Source organism: Daucus carota, chromosome 3, assembly GCF_001625215.2.
Source record: "Daucus carota subsp. sativus chromosome 3, DH1 v3.0, whole genome shotgun sequence".
In the NCBI taxonomy this organism is placed as follows: Eukaryota; Viridiplantae; Streptophyta; class Magnoliopsida; order Apiales; family Apiaceae; genus Daucus; species Daucus carota.
In genome coordinates, this window is record NC_030383.2 from 61603186 (window position 1) to 61618341 (window position 15156).

Genomic DNA, 15156 nt, shown 5'->3' on the forward strand with positions numbered 1-15156 from the left:
ATTTTTAAAAGGGTTATTTGAAATAATGTCAATATGTTTGTATTGAAAAGTGGACAAATATTGTGAATTTTTTTTTTTCAAAAGAGGCTACTATTATGAGACAGAAGGTGTACGATTTTGATTTGAATTTCACATTGTTTTCTGTGCCTAAATACTTTTAGAGACCGTTTGAAAAATACATATCATTTGAAATGATAATTTCAAACGACAAGATTTGAGTTGCCATTTCAAATTCTAAGACTTATACTAATATTTAAATGTCTGAATTTCATATGAAATCTAAATTCAAATCTCAAACATATTATTCGATTAAATTCAAAATTTCAAATAAAATTCATGTTCCCTCTTCCAATACAGGCTGTTATAATCAACGATTATGCACATGTTATACACTAAAATTTATAAATTTGAATTATTTTGATTGGCTCCTATTTTTTTTATAATGATAGACCCATGCAAATTAACAACCACAGCGATTAAAATCCATCAAAATTATAGAATTTGCTTAACATGTGTCTTTTGGCACACACCGTACAAACTCAATAATCAAATTTATGAGACCTGAAATTGAGGTTACGGGTCAGATTGGATCATAAACTCCAAAACTAGGGTTTCAAACTTGGGGCATTTTCTCAATTGGCACATATGGCATCAACATCAGGGAAACCTGAAACACCTTATGAGCGAAAATCAGAAATGAGGCAAACTGTTGACAACCAGGCGGGTGCAGCAGATTCATCAGATCATCAGGCGCGAAAGAAGACGAGGATGGTAGAGCTAAAGAATGCGACACTGCCGGAAGAATTAATCCAATCAGAAATATTCCCTCGACTAGCAGCAAAATACATTCTTCGATGTCGCCTGGTTTGTAAGTCCTGGAATTCTCTGTTATCCACCCCTGCTTTCGTTAATTCCCACCTCACTTATCAACTCCACAACAACTCTGACGAAAATGATCGCATTATAGCAAGAACAATGTATGGTTTTTACGAGCAAGTGGACATTAACTCTCACACCGATTCGATTCGTGTCCGCACAGTGCCTTGCGCTTCCAACACCTTGTTCGGTTCAATTGATGGTTTAATTGCAATGGTTTCTACGCAGGGGAAAAGATTGTGTTTATGGAACCTGGCTATTGGGCAAATTAAGTTGTTTGATTTTCCCCCACTTGATGGTCACTATGCCGGAGGATTTTGTTGGGATCATGTGCACAATGATTACAAGGTCTTGATGTTCTGCTATGATCCGATGTTATCTCCCGCTAGACGAATTTGTATGTACTCAACAAATTCGGCTACTTGGGCTTCCTTGTGCATCCCTCAAAATCTCGTGTTTCCGTCGATGTCACCATGTCCCTCTACCATTGTCAAGGGAACGCCTTACTGGACTACTTATCTTAAACCCCTGACTTTGCCTGGACAGAAGTGTAGCATTTTGAAGTTTGTGCCTGAAATCAATGAGTTGAGGATCCTTCCTGATTTTGATCCCCTCAAATTTCGTGTAAACATTTTCGATATAGCTAACATCAAGGATTGTCTTGTTGGAATGGCGTATAAATTAAATGAACACGGAGGGACTAATACTATGGTGGATATGTATTGTTTGGACGACGAGGATTCCAATAGCGGTATTTGGAGTAAGATGTATAGTATCGGACCTGTATACTTGGACTCCCATCAATGGCCATCACAGGCTTTTAGGAATGGTGGTGAAATATTGATCCGGGGACCATCTGATCCATTTGCTTTCTACGATCCCGAAACCAAAGAAATTAAGAGGATTGCTGGGACGACTAGCCCTAGCACTTCTTTAACAGATTTGGGTAGACAGTGTTACAGTTATACGCCTAGTCTGGTCCGTGTTCGAGGAATGGAGTCCTTGCAGAATTTTTCTACAAAGGGAGAACTCAAGCCAGTCGCTTTCTTTACCCGTAATTTTCCCTAAATTTTTTAGATATGGATTCTAGTTAGTTGTTTGCTTCTCACAGCTGTTCTGCTGAACTGGTGTCAGACTGTTTGACTTAACTTAGAAGAAATAAGAAGCGGTATCGGGTTCGGGGCTTCTAGACGCTAAAGCGGTATCAGGTCGGAGAAGTTAATTATAAGTGAGAAATAACGTTTACTGTATGTATTTGAAAATAACGTTTACTGTTGTTTGTCCGTAAAGTGCCTTGCGGTTGTGACCCCTTGTTTGGTTCAATTAATGGTTTAATTGTAATGGCTTCTCCACGGGGAAGAAGATTTTGTTTATGGAACCCGGCTATGGGGCAAGTTAAGTTGTTTGATTTTCAACCTAATATTCGTCTAATTAAGAATGATTATGGTGACTGTGGGAGGATTTTGTTGGGATCATGTGCAGAATGATTACAAGGCCTTGCTGTTCTGCTATGATTCCATGTCATCTCTCGCTAGACAAATTTGTATTTACTCTACGAATTCGGCTACTTGGACTTCGATGTGTATCCCTCAAAATCTCATGTTGCCAGGACTAGATGATTGTTGGTGGATGTCACCATGTAACTCTACCATTATCAAGGGAGCCCCTTACTGGACTTATTCTAAATCCTTGACTTTGCCTGGAAAGAAGCGCAAACGTAAGTTCTTCTGTACCTTCAAATTTGTGCCTGAAATTAACGAGTTGAGGATCCTTCCTGAATTAGATTCCCTCAAATGTCGCGGAAACAATTTTTATATAGTAAACATCAAGGATTGTCTTGTTGGGATGACATATAAATTAGGAAGACGTGGAGGGACGACTATGGTAGATATGTATTGTTTGGACGACGAGGAATCCGGTAGTGGTGTTTGGATTAAGATGTACAGCATAGGATCTGTGTATATCGACTACTATCAAAGGCTGTTGCACGCTTTTAGGAATGGTGGTGAAATATTGATCCAGGAACATTCTGGCACATTTGCTTTCTCTGATCCCAAAACCAAAGAAATTAAGAGTATTTCCGGGACGACAAGCACTAGCATTTTCTTGGTTCGACATCGTTACAGTTATACGCCTAGTTTGGTCCGTGTTCGTGGAATGTAGTCCATGCAGAACTTTTCTGCAAAGGGAGAACTTAAGGAATTCGCTTTGTAACTATTGCCTACTTATGGTAATTTACTCAACCTTGTTAATAAAATTGCCCATAGATATTGATTCCAATTACTTGTTTGCTTCTTCAGAGTTCCGCTTAATTTCAGCCAGTGATATGCTACTGAAGCCTTATTTTGATGTATCAATCTTTATTTTTTTCTGTCAACTTTCCAGTGTAGTTCATATATATTTCTGTAAAACTTGAAGTTTACTCTTTTTGCAGCGATTAGTTTCAAAATTGCATGAAACTGCACAAATAAATGAAACCAACATGTCTCACTCGAAAGTAGAATATTACCTAACATAGGTTGTTATAAGATTAGCTGTGTTGTTTTTATAAAATTATCATTCTGTGAAAATCGCTTTTTTCTTTTTAGGGAACGTTTGGATTAACTCAAAAGAAGTGCTTATTGCTTATATGTGAGAATCTAATTATAAATGAAAAGTCATTTTGAATTTATGTGTTTGGATTATCAATTTTTAATTTATGTGCTTGTTTGTCGTGGTTTTAGGCTAGATACAGGCCTGGAAAGTGAAAAGATGAGTATTGTTCGTAAAGTGTTTGATGAAATGGGCGAGAGAGTTCTGTCTCGACTCTCGAGGATAAATACATAGATTTATTAGCTGACTTCTTTTGGTCAAACATGTTTAGGATTTATACCCGTGAAGCACAGTGAAGGTATACACTTCATGTTAATTGTTGTTGAAGTATCAAGTAAGAATCTGTTGTGTTTCATGGAGCCGTTGACCCGTTGATGAGTGGCTTTCGTGATTAAATTGCAGAACATTGTACTTGTATATGTTGTTGGCCTGTCACCTTTTAATCTCGTTGGCTCGTTGACAGAAGTGTTAGCGTTTAGTAATAGGTCACGAAGTGTTTGGAACCATGAGTTTGTGGCCCTGTAACTCTGCTTATGATCTTACTTAATAGTAGTATGCCATGCTTATGTATATATATGCATTTTTTTGCCTGAGCTCGTTTTCTCGTTACCCCTTGATATATTTTAAACTGTTCCTATTAATAATTCCATGTCGTTGGAATTGCTGTGCTGAATCTTCCCGAAACATGTTCACACTAACTGTTTGCTTTTGAAGATTTCGACCCTATCCTGAACATGCATGAGGCCACATTCTCACTATAAAATGCTTCATCTAATTTGTAGTGAACAGAAGTCCCCTCTGAAAGTCGCTGCAACAGCAGATCAGTACTGTAATATGAATTAGAAATAATTTCTTATCTTTAGTTCAACATCAAAAAGGATTATACTCTTACTGCAACTCTGTCATTAAGTATATTCATAGTACACAGATTTTAAATGTTAGTATTTGTGTGTGTGTGTGTGGGTTGGTTGGGTCCTGGGGGTTAGACTTCGTTATTAACTTCCATTTAAATGCATAAGCAACTTATGTTCTCGCACTCCATTACATTGAGGCGAGAGAATGCGCTGTTCTTCCTATGAACCGGCATGAGTAAAGTACTAGTGACATAGTGAGCTGCGTAAACTTCTTAGTATAGGTGAGATATCACGATGAAAGCATTACATTGAGGTGTGATGCTGACAAGTAGAAGCAATCAAGCAAGGGCCTGATAATCGCGAGACAGAGGTGCAGGACTGATCTGTTTTCGAACACAACCTAATGTTCTTGTCATCTACAAATCTCGTGTATCAGTTGGGTGTGAAACGTAAGTGTTCTGGAAAATTTGATTGCAGGCTACCAAAATTTGCAGACTCTGTAGTGCACATCTGTGTTTTTTTTTTTTTTTTTTTCCCTTTGACAATTTACGCTTATATTTCATACAAATGAGTATCTGTTCTAATATTTCTCGAGGTCAGGGTGAGCTAGAGTCGAATCCGGGTGTTACAGGACTAAAGAGTGCTTAACTTATGAATTAGATACCATTTGTTCTGCTCCACCTTGCCAAGGCCACATTGCAGACTTCATTCAGCATACTGCATATACACTTCGACTTTGCCCAATCCATACCGCTGGCTTCTCTGATCACGAGAAAAATTGTTGACCTCAATTTTTATTAACTGATTGTATTTTAAAATTGACATGTTATTATTATTTTAAGTCGTTATAAATAGAATATATCATATGATAATAAAGTTGGCGGGTTTGGGCTCGTTCACCGGACTTGCTGTTGCAGCTGATATTATCCCTTCTAATCTGTCAAAACAAGATCTACTTGGGACGTTCAACAAAGAACGTTAAATCAAGCCATGTTAACCTGGATAAAAAAAAATAAAAAAATTCAAGCCATGTTAAGCGTGATACATATACAAATAGCCCTAGGTCAAGATGCAGATCTGAACTCTGAACACATATTTATTTATGTTGGGAGAATAACAAACGAAAAAAAATGTATTCTGGATCATTGCATATCATTTGACCTTTGTATATATATGTGCAGTTCAAGTATTGAGTGTTAACTAAAAGCAGTACGTGGCTACGTGCTCCAACACAATGGAGACCCAAATAGTCGATGACGGTAGTAATGTAAGTTTGTCTGATATTACCATCATTAGAACGTTTAATCGTCGAGTTTTTCTTGTTTGTCTGATATAGTTCTGTAACTTATTTTTAAAATTTTCTTTTTTCTGATTAAAAATTTTAATCCCTCGATGTATACAATTCAGGGGGCGGAGGGAGTATTATTGAAGTCAAAATATTTAACGTGCTCATTTGAATGATTTTTCGCTTTTCAGATGGAACGAAGATTTTCAGGAAGAGAACGTCCACTTAAAGTTGAATTTGAACAAGAAAGTGTTATCGTTACAGCAATGGATGATATTTTCAATCTCAACTCAGTGCTGACATTTGCGGTGTTTGTTGGATTATCTCAGGCATCTCCAGGCGCCCGCAGCCTGGAGAATCGCGATGACTGTAACGCTGGTCCAGGGGTAGCTAAAATGCTGATTGTGTACGAGGTTTTGGCCTTCTCTTTTTTCCTTTTCTCAAGCCTTTTCGCCAAATTAATTAAGCTAAACTTACGCCTGCAAAGCCGAAGATTTAGCTTCGTCAGAGCTCCAGCTTTCAGTTTGAAGGACTATATGTGGATCTTGACAGCAATGACATCTGTGATTGGAATCGTTTTGCTTATGCTTTCGGTAGTGAATTTAGTTCAAATTCAAATAGGTCTGTATTCTTGTGGGAGTACTGAAGCGAGGATAGCCATTTGGGGTGTCTGCACAATTGTTGGCAGTGCTTTGATAACTTATGTGCTGTCTGTGTGTGTAGGTATTGTTGGACTCTATGCTCAGAATATAGAAGCTCAAATGTTTGAAGAAGTCTAATTTCTTAAGTTTTATCTCTTGTTGAATTTATGTGTTAGTTTGTTGTATGTACTTTATTTTTCATTCCTTTGTGTTCTAGGACTCTATGTAAACTTACATGTAATCAATACAAAACTACAGAGAAATAAAATCATAAAACACTTTTCTTCATTTATTATTTTACATATACGAAAGCTTTTTAAGGTTGTTTTTGTGGTAATAGCAGTGCTGATGATCGGCTTGATTATGTTGTCTGATAAAAATAGAGCGAATTGCAGCTGGTGTACATGAACTATCAGCTTGTGTACTTGAATTATCACCTTCTTGTACTTGGTGTCGCTGTAATTTAGTATCTAGCAATATGTGCACCTCATGTTTGAAGATTTACTAAAACGAATACTTCCGTTAGTTTTGCATTTACACCGTTACTCATGATGTCATTGATCAGCATCACAAGATCAGCAAGTCAAAAATCAGAGTCGGGATGTTCACTTTCTCCGCAGCCCTCTTACAATCCGATTAAACGTTAACAGAGGTCAGAAACCTTCATAATGTCCCTATCAAAGACCCTCCCACAGTTCACCTTGTAGACATTAGCAGAAGTTGGCTTGCTCCACCCGTCCATGCTCGGTAAATTAGTAACAAGTCAAGTAGAAGCAAGGGCCTGATAATCGCAAAACAGAGGTGCAGGACTGATCTGTAGACTACTAAAACAGAGGTGTGAAGCATTCGTTTCCTGGGAAAATTTGATTGCAGGCTACCAAAATTTGCAGACTGTAGTGCATACCTGTGCTTTTCAGTTTATCAAAAATTGCTAGTCGATTTATAGAAATTACTCAGCCCCCGATTCTGCGTAATCTGAAACTAAACTCACTTACATATGACAAGTATAAATCGATGACAAAACTTAATCAATCAGATCAATCCTTTTTACGCAGGTTCTTCATGCAATTCCATGAACAGAGTGATGCACCGAGTACAGATCAACTTGGCGAAGTCGAATAGAGCTAGGTTGTCTGACTGGAAGATAGTTAAAAATATTTTTTTTGAATTTTCTTTTTATATCTAAAATTATATAATCAAAATTTTAATTCACCAAAAGCTCAATTAGGATTAGTAATGTTTACTATTCGATCAACCTCACGCTCTCTGTTCCATCTAATTCTTTATGTTTTTTTCTCGACACACACTTTAATAATCTTATAGAATATAATTTTAAATTTATTTTAAAATTTTTGAATAAAAATTTAAATGATAAATTTTTGTTCAGAAAAAATAATAATTTATATAACTATATTTTGAAGAACATTAGAATTTGTGTCACATCCCTTCCTTCAATATATATAACCGGGACTAAGGAAGTTTGAGAAAAGCCAAAAACATTAAATAAAATAAAATAGAGGAGTACTCCCTCCGTCCCTTCCATTTCTTTACACTTTCTTTTTTGAGATGTCCCATCCAATTTTTTACATTTCAAAACTTACCCAAAATAGTCAATGGGTCCCACCACTTCTTCACTTTTCTTTCCTTTTCACACTACTTTTACTCCACTATCTTCTTTTTATACATTAAAAATCAATGGGTCCCACCACTTCACTCACTTTTCTTTCTCTTTTCTATTACTTTATACATATTTCTTAGGTACTGTTCAGCAACAGCAGCTTTTTGCTGAAAAGCAGGTGAAAAACTGTTTGGTAAATCGAAAAGCAGCTTTTCTGAACAGCAGCTTTTAGCCGAAAAGCTGCTGTTAGAAAAATCAGGTCCTCCCATGCTTTTGAAAAAAGCTGCTTTTCAGCTTTTGCAGAATGCTGTTATAGATTTCATTATAAAACCTCACCAAAAACATTATTTTTTTAATATTATAACTCAAAATAAGTAATATCAAAAAATTACCAAACAGTTATCTGATTTCTACAACAGCACCTATTTTACCAGTACTTTTTTTGACAGCACAACAATTTTTAACAGCACTCCCAAACAGACCCTTAACCTCTGTGCCCAACCCAAACCATAAGAAATGGGAGGGACGGAGGGAGTAATATATAATCGAGGGAATATTTTAGTGTGCAACAAATGTTCATCGGAATCTTCTTCAAAATGGTTTCAAATGATTCTTCTTTTGCGTCACCGGTGACAAAATATTACTCCCTCTGTCCCTCTCATTTCTTTACAGTTACTATTTTGGGATGTCCCTCTCATTTCTTTACGTTACTATAAATAGTAAGTTTTTTCATCATTACACCCACTATCTTCCTCCACTATCTCATATTTAACAATAAAAACTACTATTACACCCACTACTTTCCTCCACTATCTCAAATCTATTATTAAATATTGGTAGGTCCCACCACTTTACCCACTTTTCATCTAACTTTACTCATTTTTCATACATTGTCTTGGTCTCCGTGTCCCCCTCTAATGTAAACAATTGAGGGGGACGGAGGGAGTACTGCATAGGTTTATGCATGCATGCTGCTGTCATGTCATGCATATTACTGTACTATTCTTCCCCTAACAACCCTTTATTATTTAACTATTTTTTTTTTATTTAGGTCAAGCCACGTTAACCTGAAAAAATAAATAAATAATCAAGCCCATGTTAAGTGTGCAACATATACAAATAGTCAAATAACTCTGAACATATATTTATTCTGGAGCATTGTATACATAAGCCCAGTTCAAGTATTGAAGGTTAACTAAAAGCAGTACTTGCTCTAACATAATGGAGACCCAAATAGTCGTCCCTGATCATGTAAGCTTGTCTGACATTCATGTTTGATCATCGAGTTTTTCTTGTTACGTTAACGGTTTGTCTGGTGTGTATCCATGAGCACATGTTAAGAACTAAATTCTATGGATTTAACTTATTTTGATTATTGTGATTGTTGTTAGAAGCCAATCAAAATGAGTTAAATGCATAGAAATCGATATTTAGCATGTGTCCATGGACACGCAGAGGAAAACAGTGTTATCAAAGTCCAAATATTTAAGGTACTCATTTGAATTTATTTTTTTTGCTTTTCAGATGGAAAGAAGATTGGCAGAAAGAGAACGACCAATTAAAGTTGAATTCGAACCAGAAAGCTATGTCGTTGCAGCAATGGATGATATCTTCAATCTCAATTCAGTGCTGACCTTTGCTGTCTTTGTTGGAATATCTCAGGCTTCACCAGGCAGCCGCAGCCTGGAGAATCGCGATGAGTGTAACGCAGGTCCAAAAATGGCCAAAATGCTGATTGTGTACGAAGTTTTGGCCTTCTCTTTTTTCCTTTTCTCAAGCCTTTTCGCAAAATTAGTTAAGCTCCTCTTAAGCTTGAACGGTAAAAAATTTCAAATCATTAAAGGTCGGGATTTCAATTTCTTACACTATATGTGGCACTTGACAGCAATGACGTCTGTGATTGGAATTGTTCTGCTTATGCTTTCGGTAGTGAATTTAGTTCAAATTCAAATAGGATTGTATTCTTGTGGGAGTAGTGAAGCAAGGATAGCCATTTGGGGTCTCTGCACAGTTGTTGGCACTGCTTTAATAACTTATGTGCTGTCTTTGTCTATAGGTATATATGGAATGTTGATAGAAAAAACTTGAAGTGCTTGAACGAGTCTGATTTGCTAAGTTTTGTTTTTTGTTGTATGTACTTTATCTTTTACTTCTTTGTATTCGACGACTTCTTGTAAACTCATATGTAATCGATACAAAGCTACAGAGAAATAAAATCTTAAAACACTTCTCCCCATTTATTATTTAATATATTCGGAAGCTTTTGATAGTTGTATTCGTGGTAATAGCAGTGCTGATGATCAGCTCGATTATGTTGTCCGATAAAAATAGGGTCAGCTTGTGTACCGGAATTATCACCTTATTGTACTTTGTGTACCAATACTTTAGTATCTAGCTCTAATATTTTAATACTGATGGACCCTCTGCATATACAACCATCACACCAGTCAAAACCTTCCAAAAATATAAAATTCCGTGCTTAGTATATGCCAATGGGCACACACTAGATAAACCCGTATAAAGATAGGCACTAATTTACTACCTATCAGTCTAGCTCCCAAACAAAACAGCAAGTCAGCAACCAAGCTATGCTTCTTTATAAAATAAACAGAATGAGGGCACTTATTATTTATACAAAGCCTCAATACTCAATAGTTCATTATTACCAAGAAAGCACCATGACCATTACTGTGCCATGTAAATGTTACCCCGAAATCTCATCACACCACCGCTATATATACACAGAATTCGGAATTTTATATATAAGATACTATAGCTAACTACTTTAATAGGCACTAGTCAGTCTCTTGATTAATAGTAGCATTCAGCAAAATTAAATGTCGAAGAACTCCCAGTCATCATCCGCAGGCTCATTGCCAGTTTTATATAGAAGCTCCTCATCAGTTTAAACCCTCAGTTATTTGGTTTAAAGCAGAGGAGAGATATCAGTTATTTGGTCATACCTGGCTTTCAGTGACTTCACATCTTGCATATAACTGATATCTCTCCTCTGCTTTCAGTGAGTTCGGGGCTATTTTGGTTTAGCCCCGAACTCAGAAAGCGTAACATTTGACTCAGTTAACATTGTGATATGGAGTGGACCAGTAACAAGAGTCCATGTTTAGGTGTCTTTACATATTTCTGATTTGCTGTGGGCATTATACATGGTTATATTATATTCTTACTAGCGGACCGAGTATTCAGAAGTATGTTAATCTTGGTGTAGAGTTAATCAGTCATGGAGGTTCTCCCAGTTCCACGCTAGCTGCATTCTCTGTACCAATTACCAGGTTCTCTAGACTATAGAGAACACCTAGGTCCTTCATCCTCCTTCGGAGTAGGTTCGAGTTCTATTCTGAATTCATTTAACCAGACTCGACTCTGTAGGATGTCAGAAGCAAAAAATGTGTGTTCACGAACAATTTAAGATCGAGTTCTTGTTAGCGAACAAGCCCGGACAGAACCAGTAGGTCTGGTGTGTCCATCATTCTCAGATATGAAATGGTTTCTCCGAGTTTAAAAACTCGTAGTCCTGTGCAGAGTCCTTCAGAACCTACTGCAGAAATTTCTCACACATGCAAATACAAATACCCATTAGGTAAAGATGGCAGATCTGAACTCTGTAGATATATTTATTTTATAGTTCCATCAACGAGGCGGCTGGGAGAAAGAAAACAAACGAAAAAAAAAAATATTTGTACAAAATATGATTTCATGGACATCCTAAACAACCTAAACAGGAACACTATTTTGACAAAAATAGATATCTAAACAAATTATGATTTCATGGACTTAATATAATACAGTAATTATTTTTTTTGTTCGATCCTATTAAGCCCTGCAAACACGTGAATGTAATATAAAACAATTACTATTATGTGTTTGTCTTGCCTAGGGGCTTAGGGTCTATCTGGGCGCCGTTACAAACTGCTGGAAAAGTGCCGGTAAAAAAAGGTGTTGTTGTAAAAATAAAATAATTGTTTCGTAATGGTAAACAAAAAATAATAATAATTGTTTGGTAATTTTTTTTATATGTGCTTATTTTGAGTTATAATATAAAAAAATAATGTTTTTATTGAGATTTGATAGTGAAATCTGTAAAAGCTTCCTACAAAAGCTAAAAGCAGTTTTTTTCAAAAATATGGGAGGACCGCTTTTTCTAAAACCAGTTTTTCAGTCAAAAGCTACTGTTCTAGAAAGACAGAACATCTCAAATGGGTTTTCTAAATTATTTTTTAAAATCTACTGTTCAAGCCATGTCAAGCGAGCCTGAACATATACAAATACCCGTAGGTCAAGATGCAGAAATGAACTCTGAACATATATTTATTCTGGAGCATTGTATAAGCGCAGTTCAAGTATTGAGGGTTAACTAAAAGCAGCACGTGCTCAAACATAATGGAGACGGAAATAGTCGTCCCTGCTGATCATGTAAGTCGTCTGACATTACTATTAACAGAATGTTTAATCATCGGGTTTTTCTTGTTACGTTGTATTATACAACTTTTTGTTTGGTGTGTGTCTATGAGCACGTATATTTATTTTGTTTTGATTGATGTGGGATGTGTCTTTCAGTACCAATTATTTCTTCTATATAATTTTTTTTGGATGTTCATTCAATTCTTTATATTTCAAAATTTATCAAAAAAAGTCAATGATTCTTACCATTTCCCCACTTTTCCATAATTCCCATTTTTCCATTTTTCACGCTATTTTTCTTAACCTCCATGTCCGTACCCAAACCATATGTAACCTTTGTGCCCGTGCCCACACCATATGTAAACAAATGGCTGGGACTGAGGGAGTCGGAGTCAATCAAAATAAGTTAAATACGTGCTTTGCATGTGTCACAGAAAAACCATATTATTAAAACTGAAATATGCAAGGTACTCATTTGAAATTTTTTCGCTTTTCAGAGGGGAAGAAGATCTTCAGAAAGAGTACGTCCACTTAAAGTTGAATTCGAACAAGAAAGTGTTATCATTACAGCAATGGATGATATTTTCAATCTCAATTCAGTGCTGACATTTGCGGTGTTCGTTGGATTGTCTCAGGCTTCTCCAGGCGCCCGCAGCCTGGAGAATCGCGATGACTGTAACGCTGGTCCAGGAGTAGCTAAAATGCTGATTGTGTACGAGGTTTTGGCCTTCTCTTTTTTCCTTTTCTCAAGCCTTTTCGCAAAATTACTTAAGCTAAACTTACGCCTGCAAAGCCGAAGATTTAGCTTCGTCAGAGCTCCAGCTTTCAGTTTGAAGGACTATATGTGGATCTTGACAGCAATGACATCTGTGATTGGAATCGTTTTGCTTATGCTTTCGGTAGTGAATTTAGTTCAACTTCAAATCGGATTGTATTCTTGTGGGAGTATTGAAGCAAGGATAGCCATTTGGGGTGTCTGTACAATTGTTGGTAGTGCTTTGATAACTTATGTGCTGTCTGTGTGTGTAGGTATTGCTGTACTCTATGCTGAGAATACAGAAGAATTTGGATACGTTTAATTTGCTAAGTTTTATTTCTTGTTGTATTTATTTATTAGCTTGTTGTATGTACTTTGTATTTTAGGACTCTATGTAAACTCATATGTAATGAAATACAAAAACTATATTGAAACAAAATCATAAAACACTTCTCTCCATTAACTCCGATGGTCTCATTTTATTTGAACCACTTTCTTTTCTTGGATGTCCCTAAAAAAATGAACGTTCCATTTGTTTGCATTGATTAGTTCACAGAACATGGGTAAACACAACTAAACATAACTGGATCAAATACCAACATTTTAAACGAACAAACATCATAAAATATCGGCTAAATTATAGATTAAAACATCATAAACTTATGAACTTTTTCATGTTAACTCTGCGACAAGCATGTATGATAAGAAAGCAAGGGCATCAGGGATACCATTGAACTCAGAGGTTACAAGGGTTGTTGCAAGTTCATTACAATTTTTGGGAACATGTATTGACAACACATGAGTTGCGGTCCTCACTTATGATGCCATTGATCAGCATCACAAGATCAGCAAGCCGAAAATCAGAGTCGGGGTTGTTCACTTCCTCCACAGTCCTCTTACAATCCGAATGTCATCTTGAGTCCATAAAAAATGGACCACAACTCTGCAGCCAATAGGACAAGCAAACTTATCAACCTTGCATTGCCCCTTACCCATCGTCCCCTGTGGTTCCTCATCACAGACCCAACTGAAGCCTTCATAATCACATAATCAATTCTAACATTGATATCTCATCAGCATCACAATTATTAACATATCTATAGCTGCCTCCAACACAGGCTCCAGAACTTGGACTAAACTCACCCCGTCGTGTATCTTCACAGTGAAAAGATCACTCCATTCACAATGTTTGAAAGAGAAACAAACACACCAAATCTCTATACAATGCAAGAAAGTACTAAACTTAACCTTCACATTTTATGAACTGGCATGGTGAGTTGTGTAAACTTCTTACACTCTATTTGGTTGGTATGAATGGAATCAGTTTAGCCCAAAATGGAATGGGCCATTCCATTCCAAAAATAAAAATTCTGTTTGGTTGGCCCAAGGAATGGAATAGCTCATTCTTTTATTCATTCCAATCCATTGACTAATCAGACAATCGATTCATTTTTGAAAGTGCGGGTTAAGCCCATTCCATTCACGCTTCCCGCCTCTCTCACGCAGCTCTCTATCCGCCTCTCTCGCATCTCTCTCCGCTAGGGGTAGCATTTTGGGGTAAGGGGTCGTGTTCGTGTCACTCATCGGGTCAATTCCGAGTCGATTTCGAGTCAAGCTAAAATCACTTAAAATTGAATAAAACTGAAAATTGAAGCTATTAGAAACGAAATTCTAATTTCGGGTCATTTCGGGTCCATTTCGTGTCAAACAGGTGATTTTCATGTCACTTTCGGGTTTTGTCTCAGTAAATCGGATTGCGGGTTCGGGTCGGGTTCAGGTCGTTCTGATATTGCTAGCCCTACTCTCCGCCTCTCTCTCTTCCTTGTAGTCTAGGTGAGATATCGCGATGAAAACATTACATTGAGGCGTGATGCTGCCATTTTGGACAGAGATTCGCCCAGCAGCAGACAAGTAGAGGCAAGGGCCTGACAATAGCGAGACAAAGGTGCTGGCCTGATCTGTTTTTTGACAGTAAGTTGCAGACTACTGAACAGAGGTGCGAAGCTTTCGCTTTCTAGGAAAATTTGATTGTAGACTACAGGGACGGATCTAGGAATAGGTACGGGGACACGTGTCCTCCCCTAAATTATTTTTTTTACAATTTTTTACCATTC

General features: G+C 36.9%; 3 protein-coding genes and 1 long non-coding RNA gene across 6 annotated transcripts; all 4 read left to right on the top strand.

Annotated features, from left to right (window-relative positions):
* The first annotated feature begins 536 nt into the window (after window positions 1-536).
* LOC108210930 (uncharacterized) lies at window positions 537-6400 on the top strand. Of its 3 annotated transcripts, none has more exons than XM_017382393.2 (3): window positions 537-3106; window positions 5504-5589; window positions 5799-6400. In XM_017382393.2, the coding sequence occupies exon 1, from the start codon at window positions 646-648 to the stop codon at window positions 1942-1944; it is 1299 nt and encodes a 432-aa protein (XP_017237882.1). In that variant the 5' UTR covers window positions 537-645; the 3' UTR covers window positions 1945-3106; window positions 5504-5589; window positions 5799-6400. The 3 variants fall into 3 exon arrangements, with proteins under 3 accessions (XP_017237882.1, XP_017237883.1, XP_017237881.1); XM_017382394.2 differs by lacking the exons at window positions 5504-5589; window positions 5799-6400 and adding exons at window positions 3465-3507; window positions 3600-4643; XM_017382392.2 differs by lacking the exons at window positions 5504-5589; window positions 5799-6400 and adding an exon at window positions 3600-4643.
* Window positions 5557-6386, top strand: LOC108212895 (uncharacterized). The gene is made up of 2 exons (XM_017384607.1): window positions 5557-5589; window positions 5799-6386. The coding sequence occupies exons 1-2, from the start codon at window positions 5557-5559 to the stop codon at window positions 6384-6386; spliced, it is 621 nt and encodes a 206-aa protein (XP_017240096.1).
* A 2611-nt stretch (window positions 6401-9011) lies between the features above and the next one.
* On the top strand, window positions 9012-9960 carry LOC108212896 (uncharacterized). The gene is made up of 2 exons (XR_010290644.1): window positions 9012-9117; window positions 9391-9960. It is a non-coding gene; the product is annotated as an uncharacterized LOC108212896 (long non-coding RNA).
* Window positions 9961-12264: 2304 nt separating this feature from the next.
* LOC108212897 (uncharacterized) lies at window positions 12265-13364 on the top strand. The gene is made up of 2 exons (XM_017384610.1): window positions 12265-12297; window positions 12783-13364. The coding sequence occupies exons 1-2, from the start codon at window positions 12265-12267 to the stop codon at window positions 13362-13364; spliced, it is 615 nt and encodes a 204-aa protein (XP_017240099.1).
* Window positions 13365-15156: the final 1792 nt, after the last annotated feature.

Excerpts from the sequence above, each read along its gene's own strand:
- LOC108210930 (XM_017382393.2), top strand. The coding sequence starts at position 646 with ATGGCATCAACATCAGGGAAACCTGAAACACCTTATGAGCGAAAATCA.
- LOC108212895 (XM_017384607.1), top strand. The coding sequence starts at position 5,557 with ATGGAGACCCAAATAGTCGATGACGGTAGTAAT. Across the intron at positions 5,590-5,798 it reads TAGTCGATGACGGTAGTAAT|ATGGAACGAAGATTTTCAGG; the intron begins GTAAGTTTGTCT and ends TTCGCTTTTCAG.
- LOC108212897 (XM_017384610.1), top strand. The coding sequence starts at position 12,265 with ATGGAGACGGAAATAGTCGTCCCTGCTGATCAT. Across the intron at positions 12,298-12,782 it reads TAGTCGTCCCTGCTGATCAT|AGGGGAAGAAGATCTTCAGA; the intron begins GTAAGTCGTCTG and ends TTCGCTTTTCAG.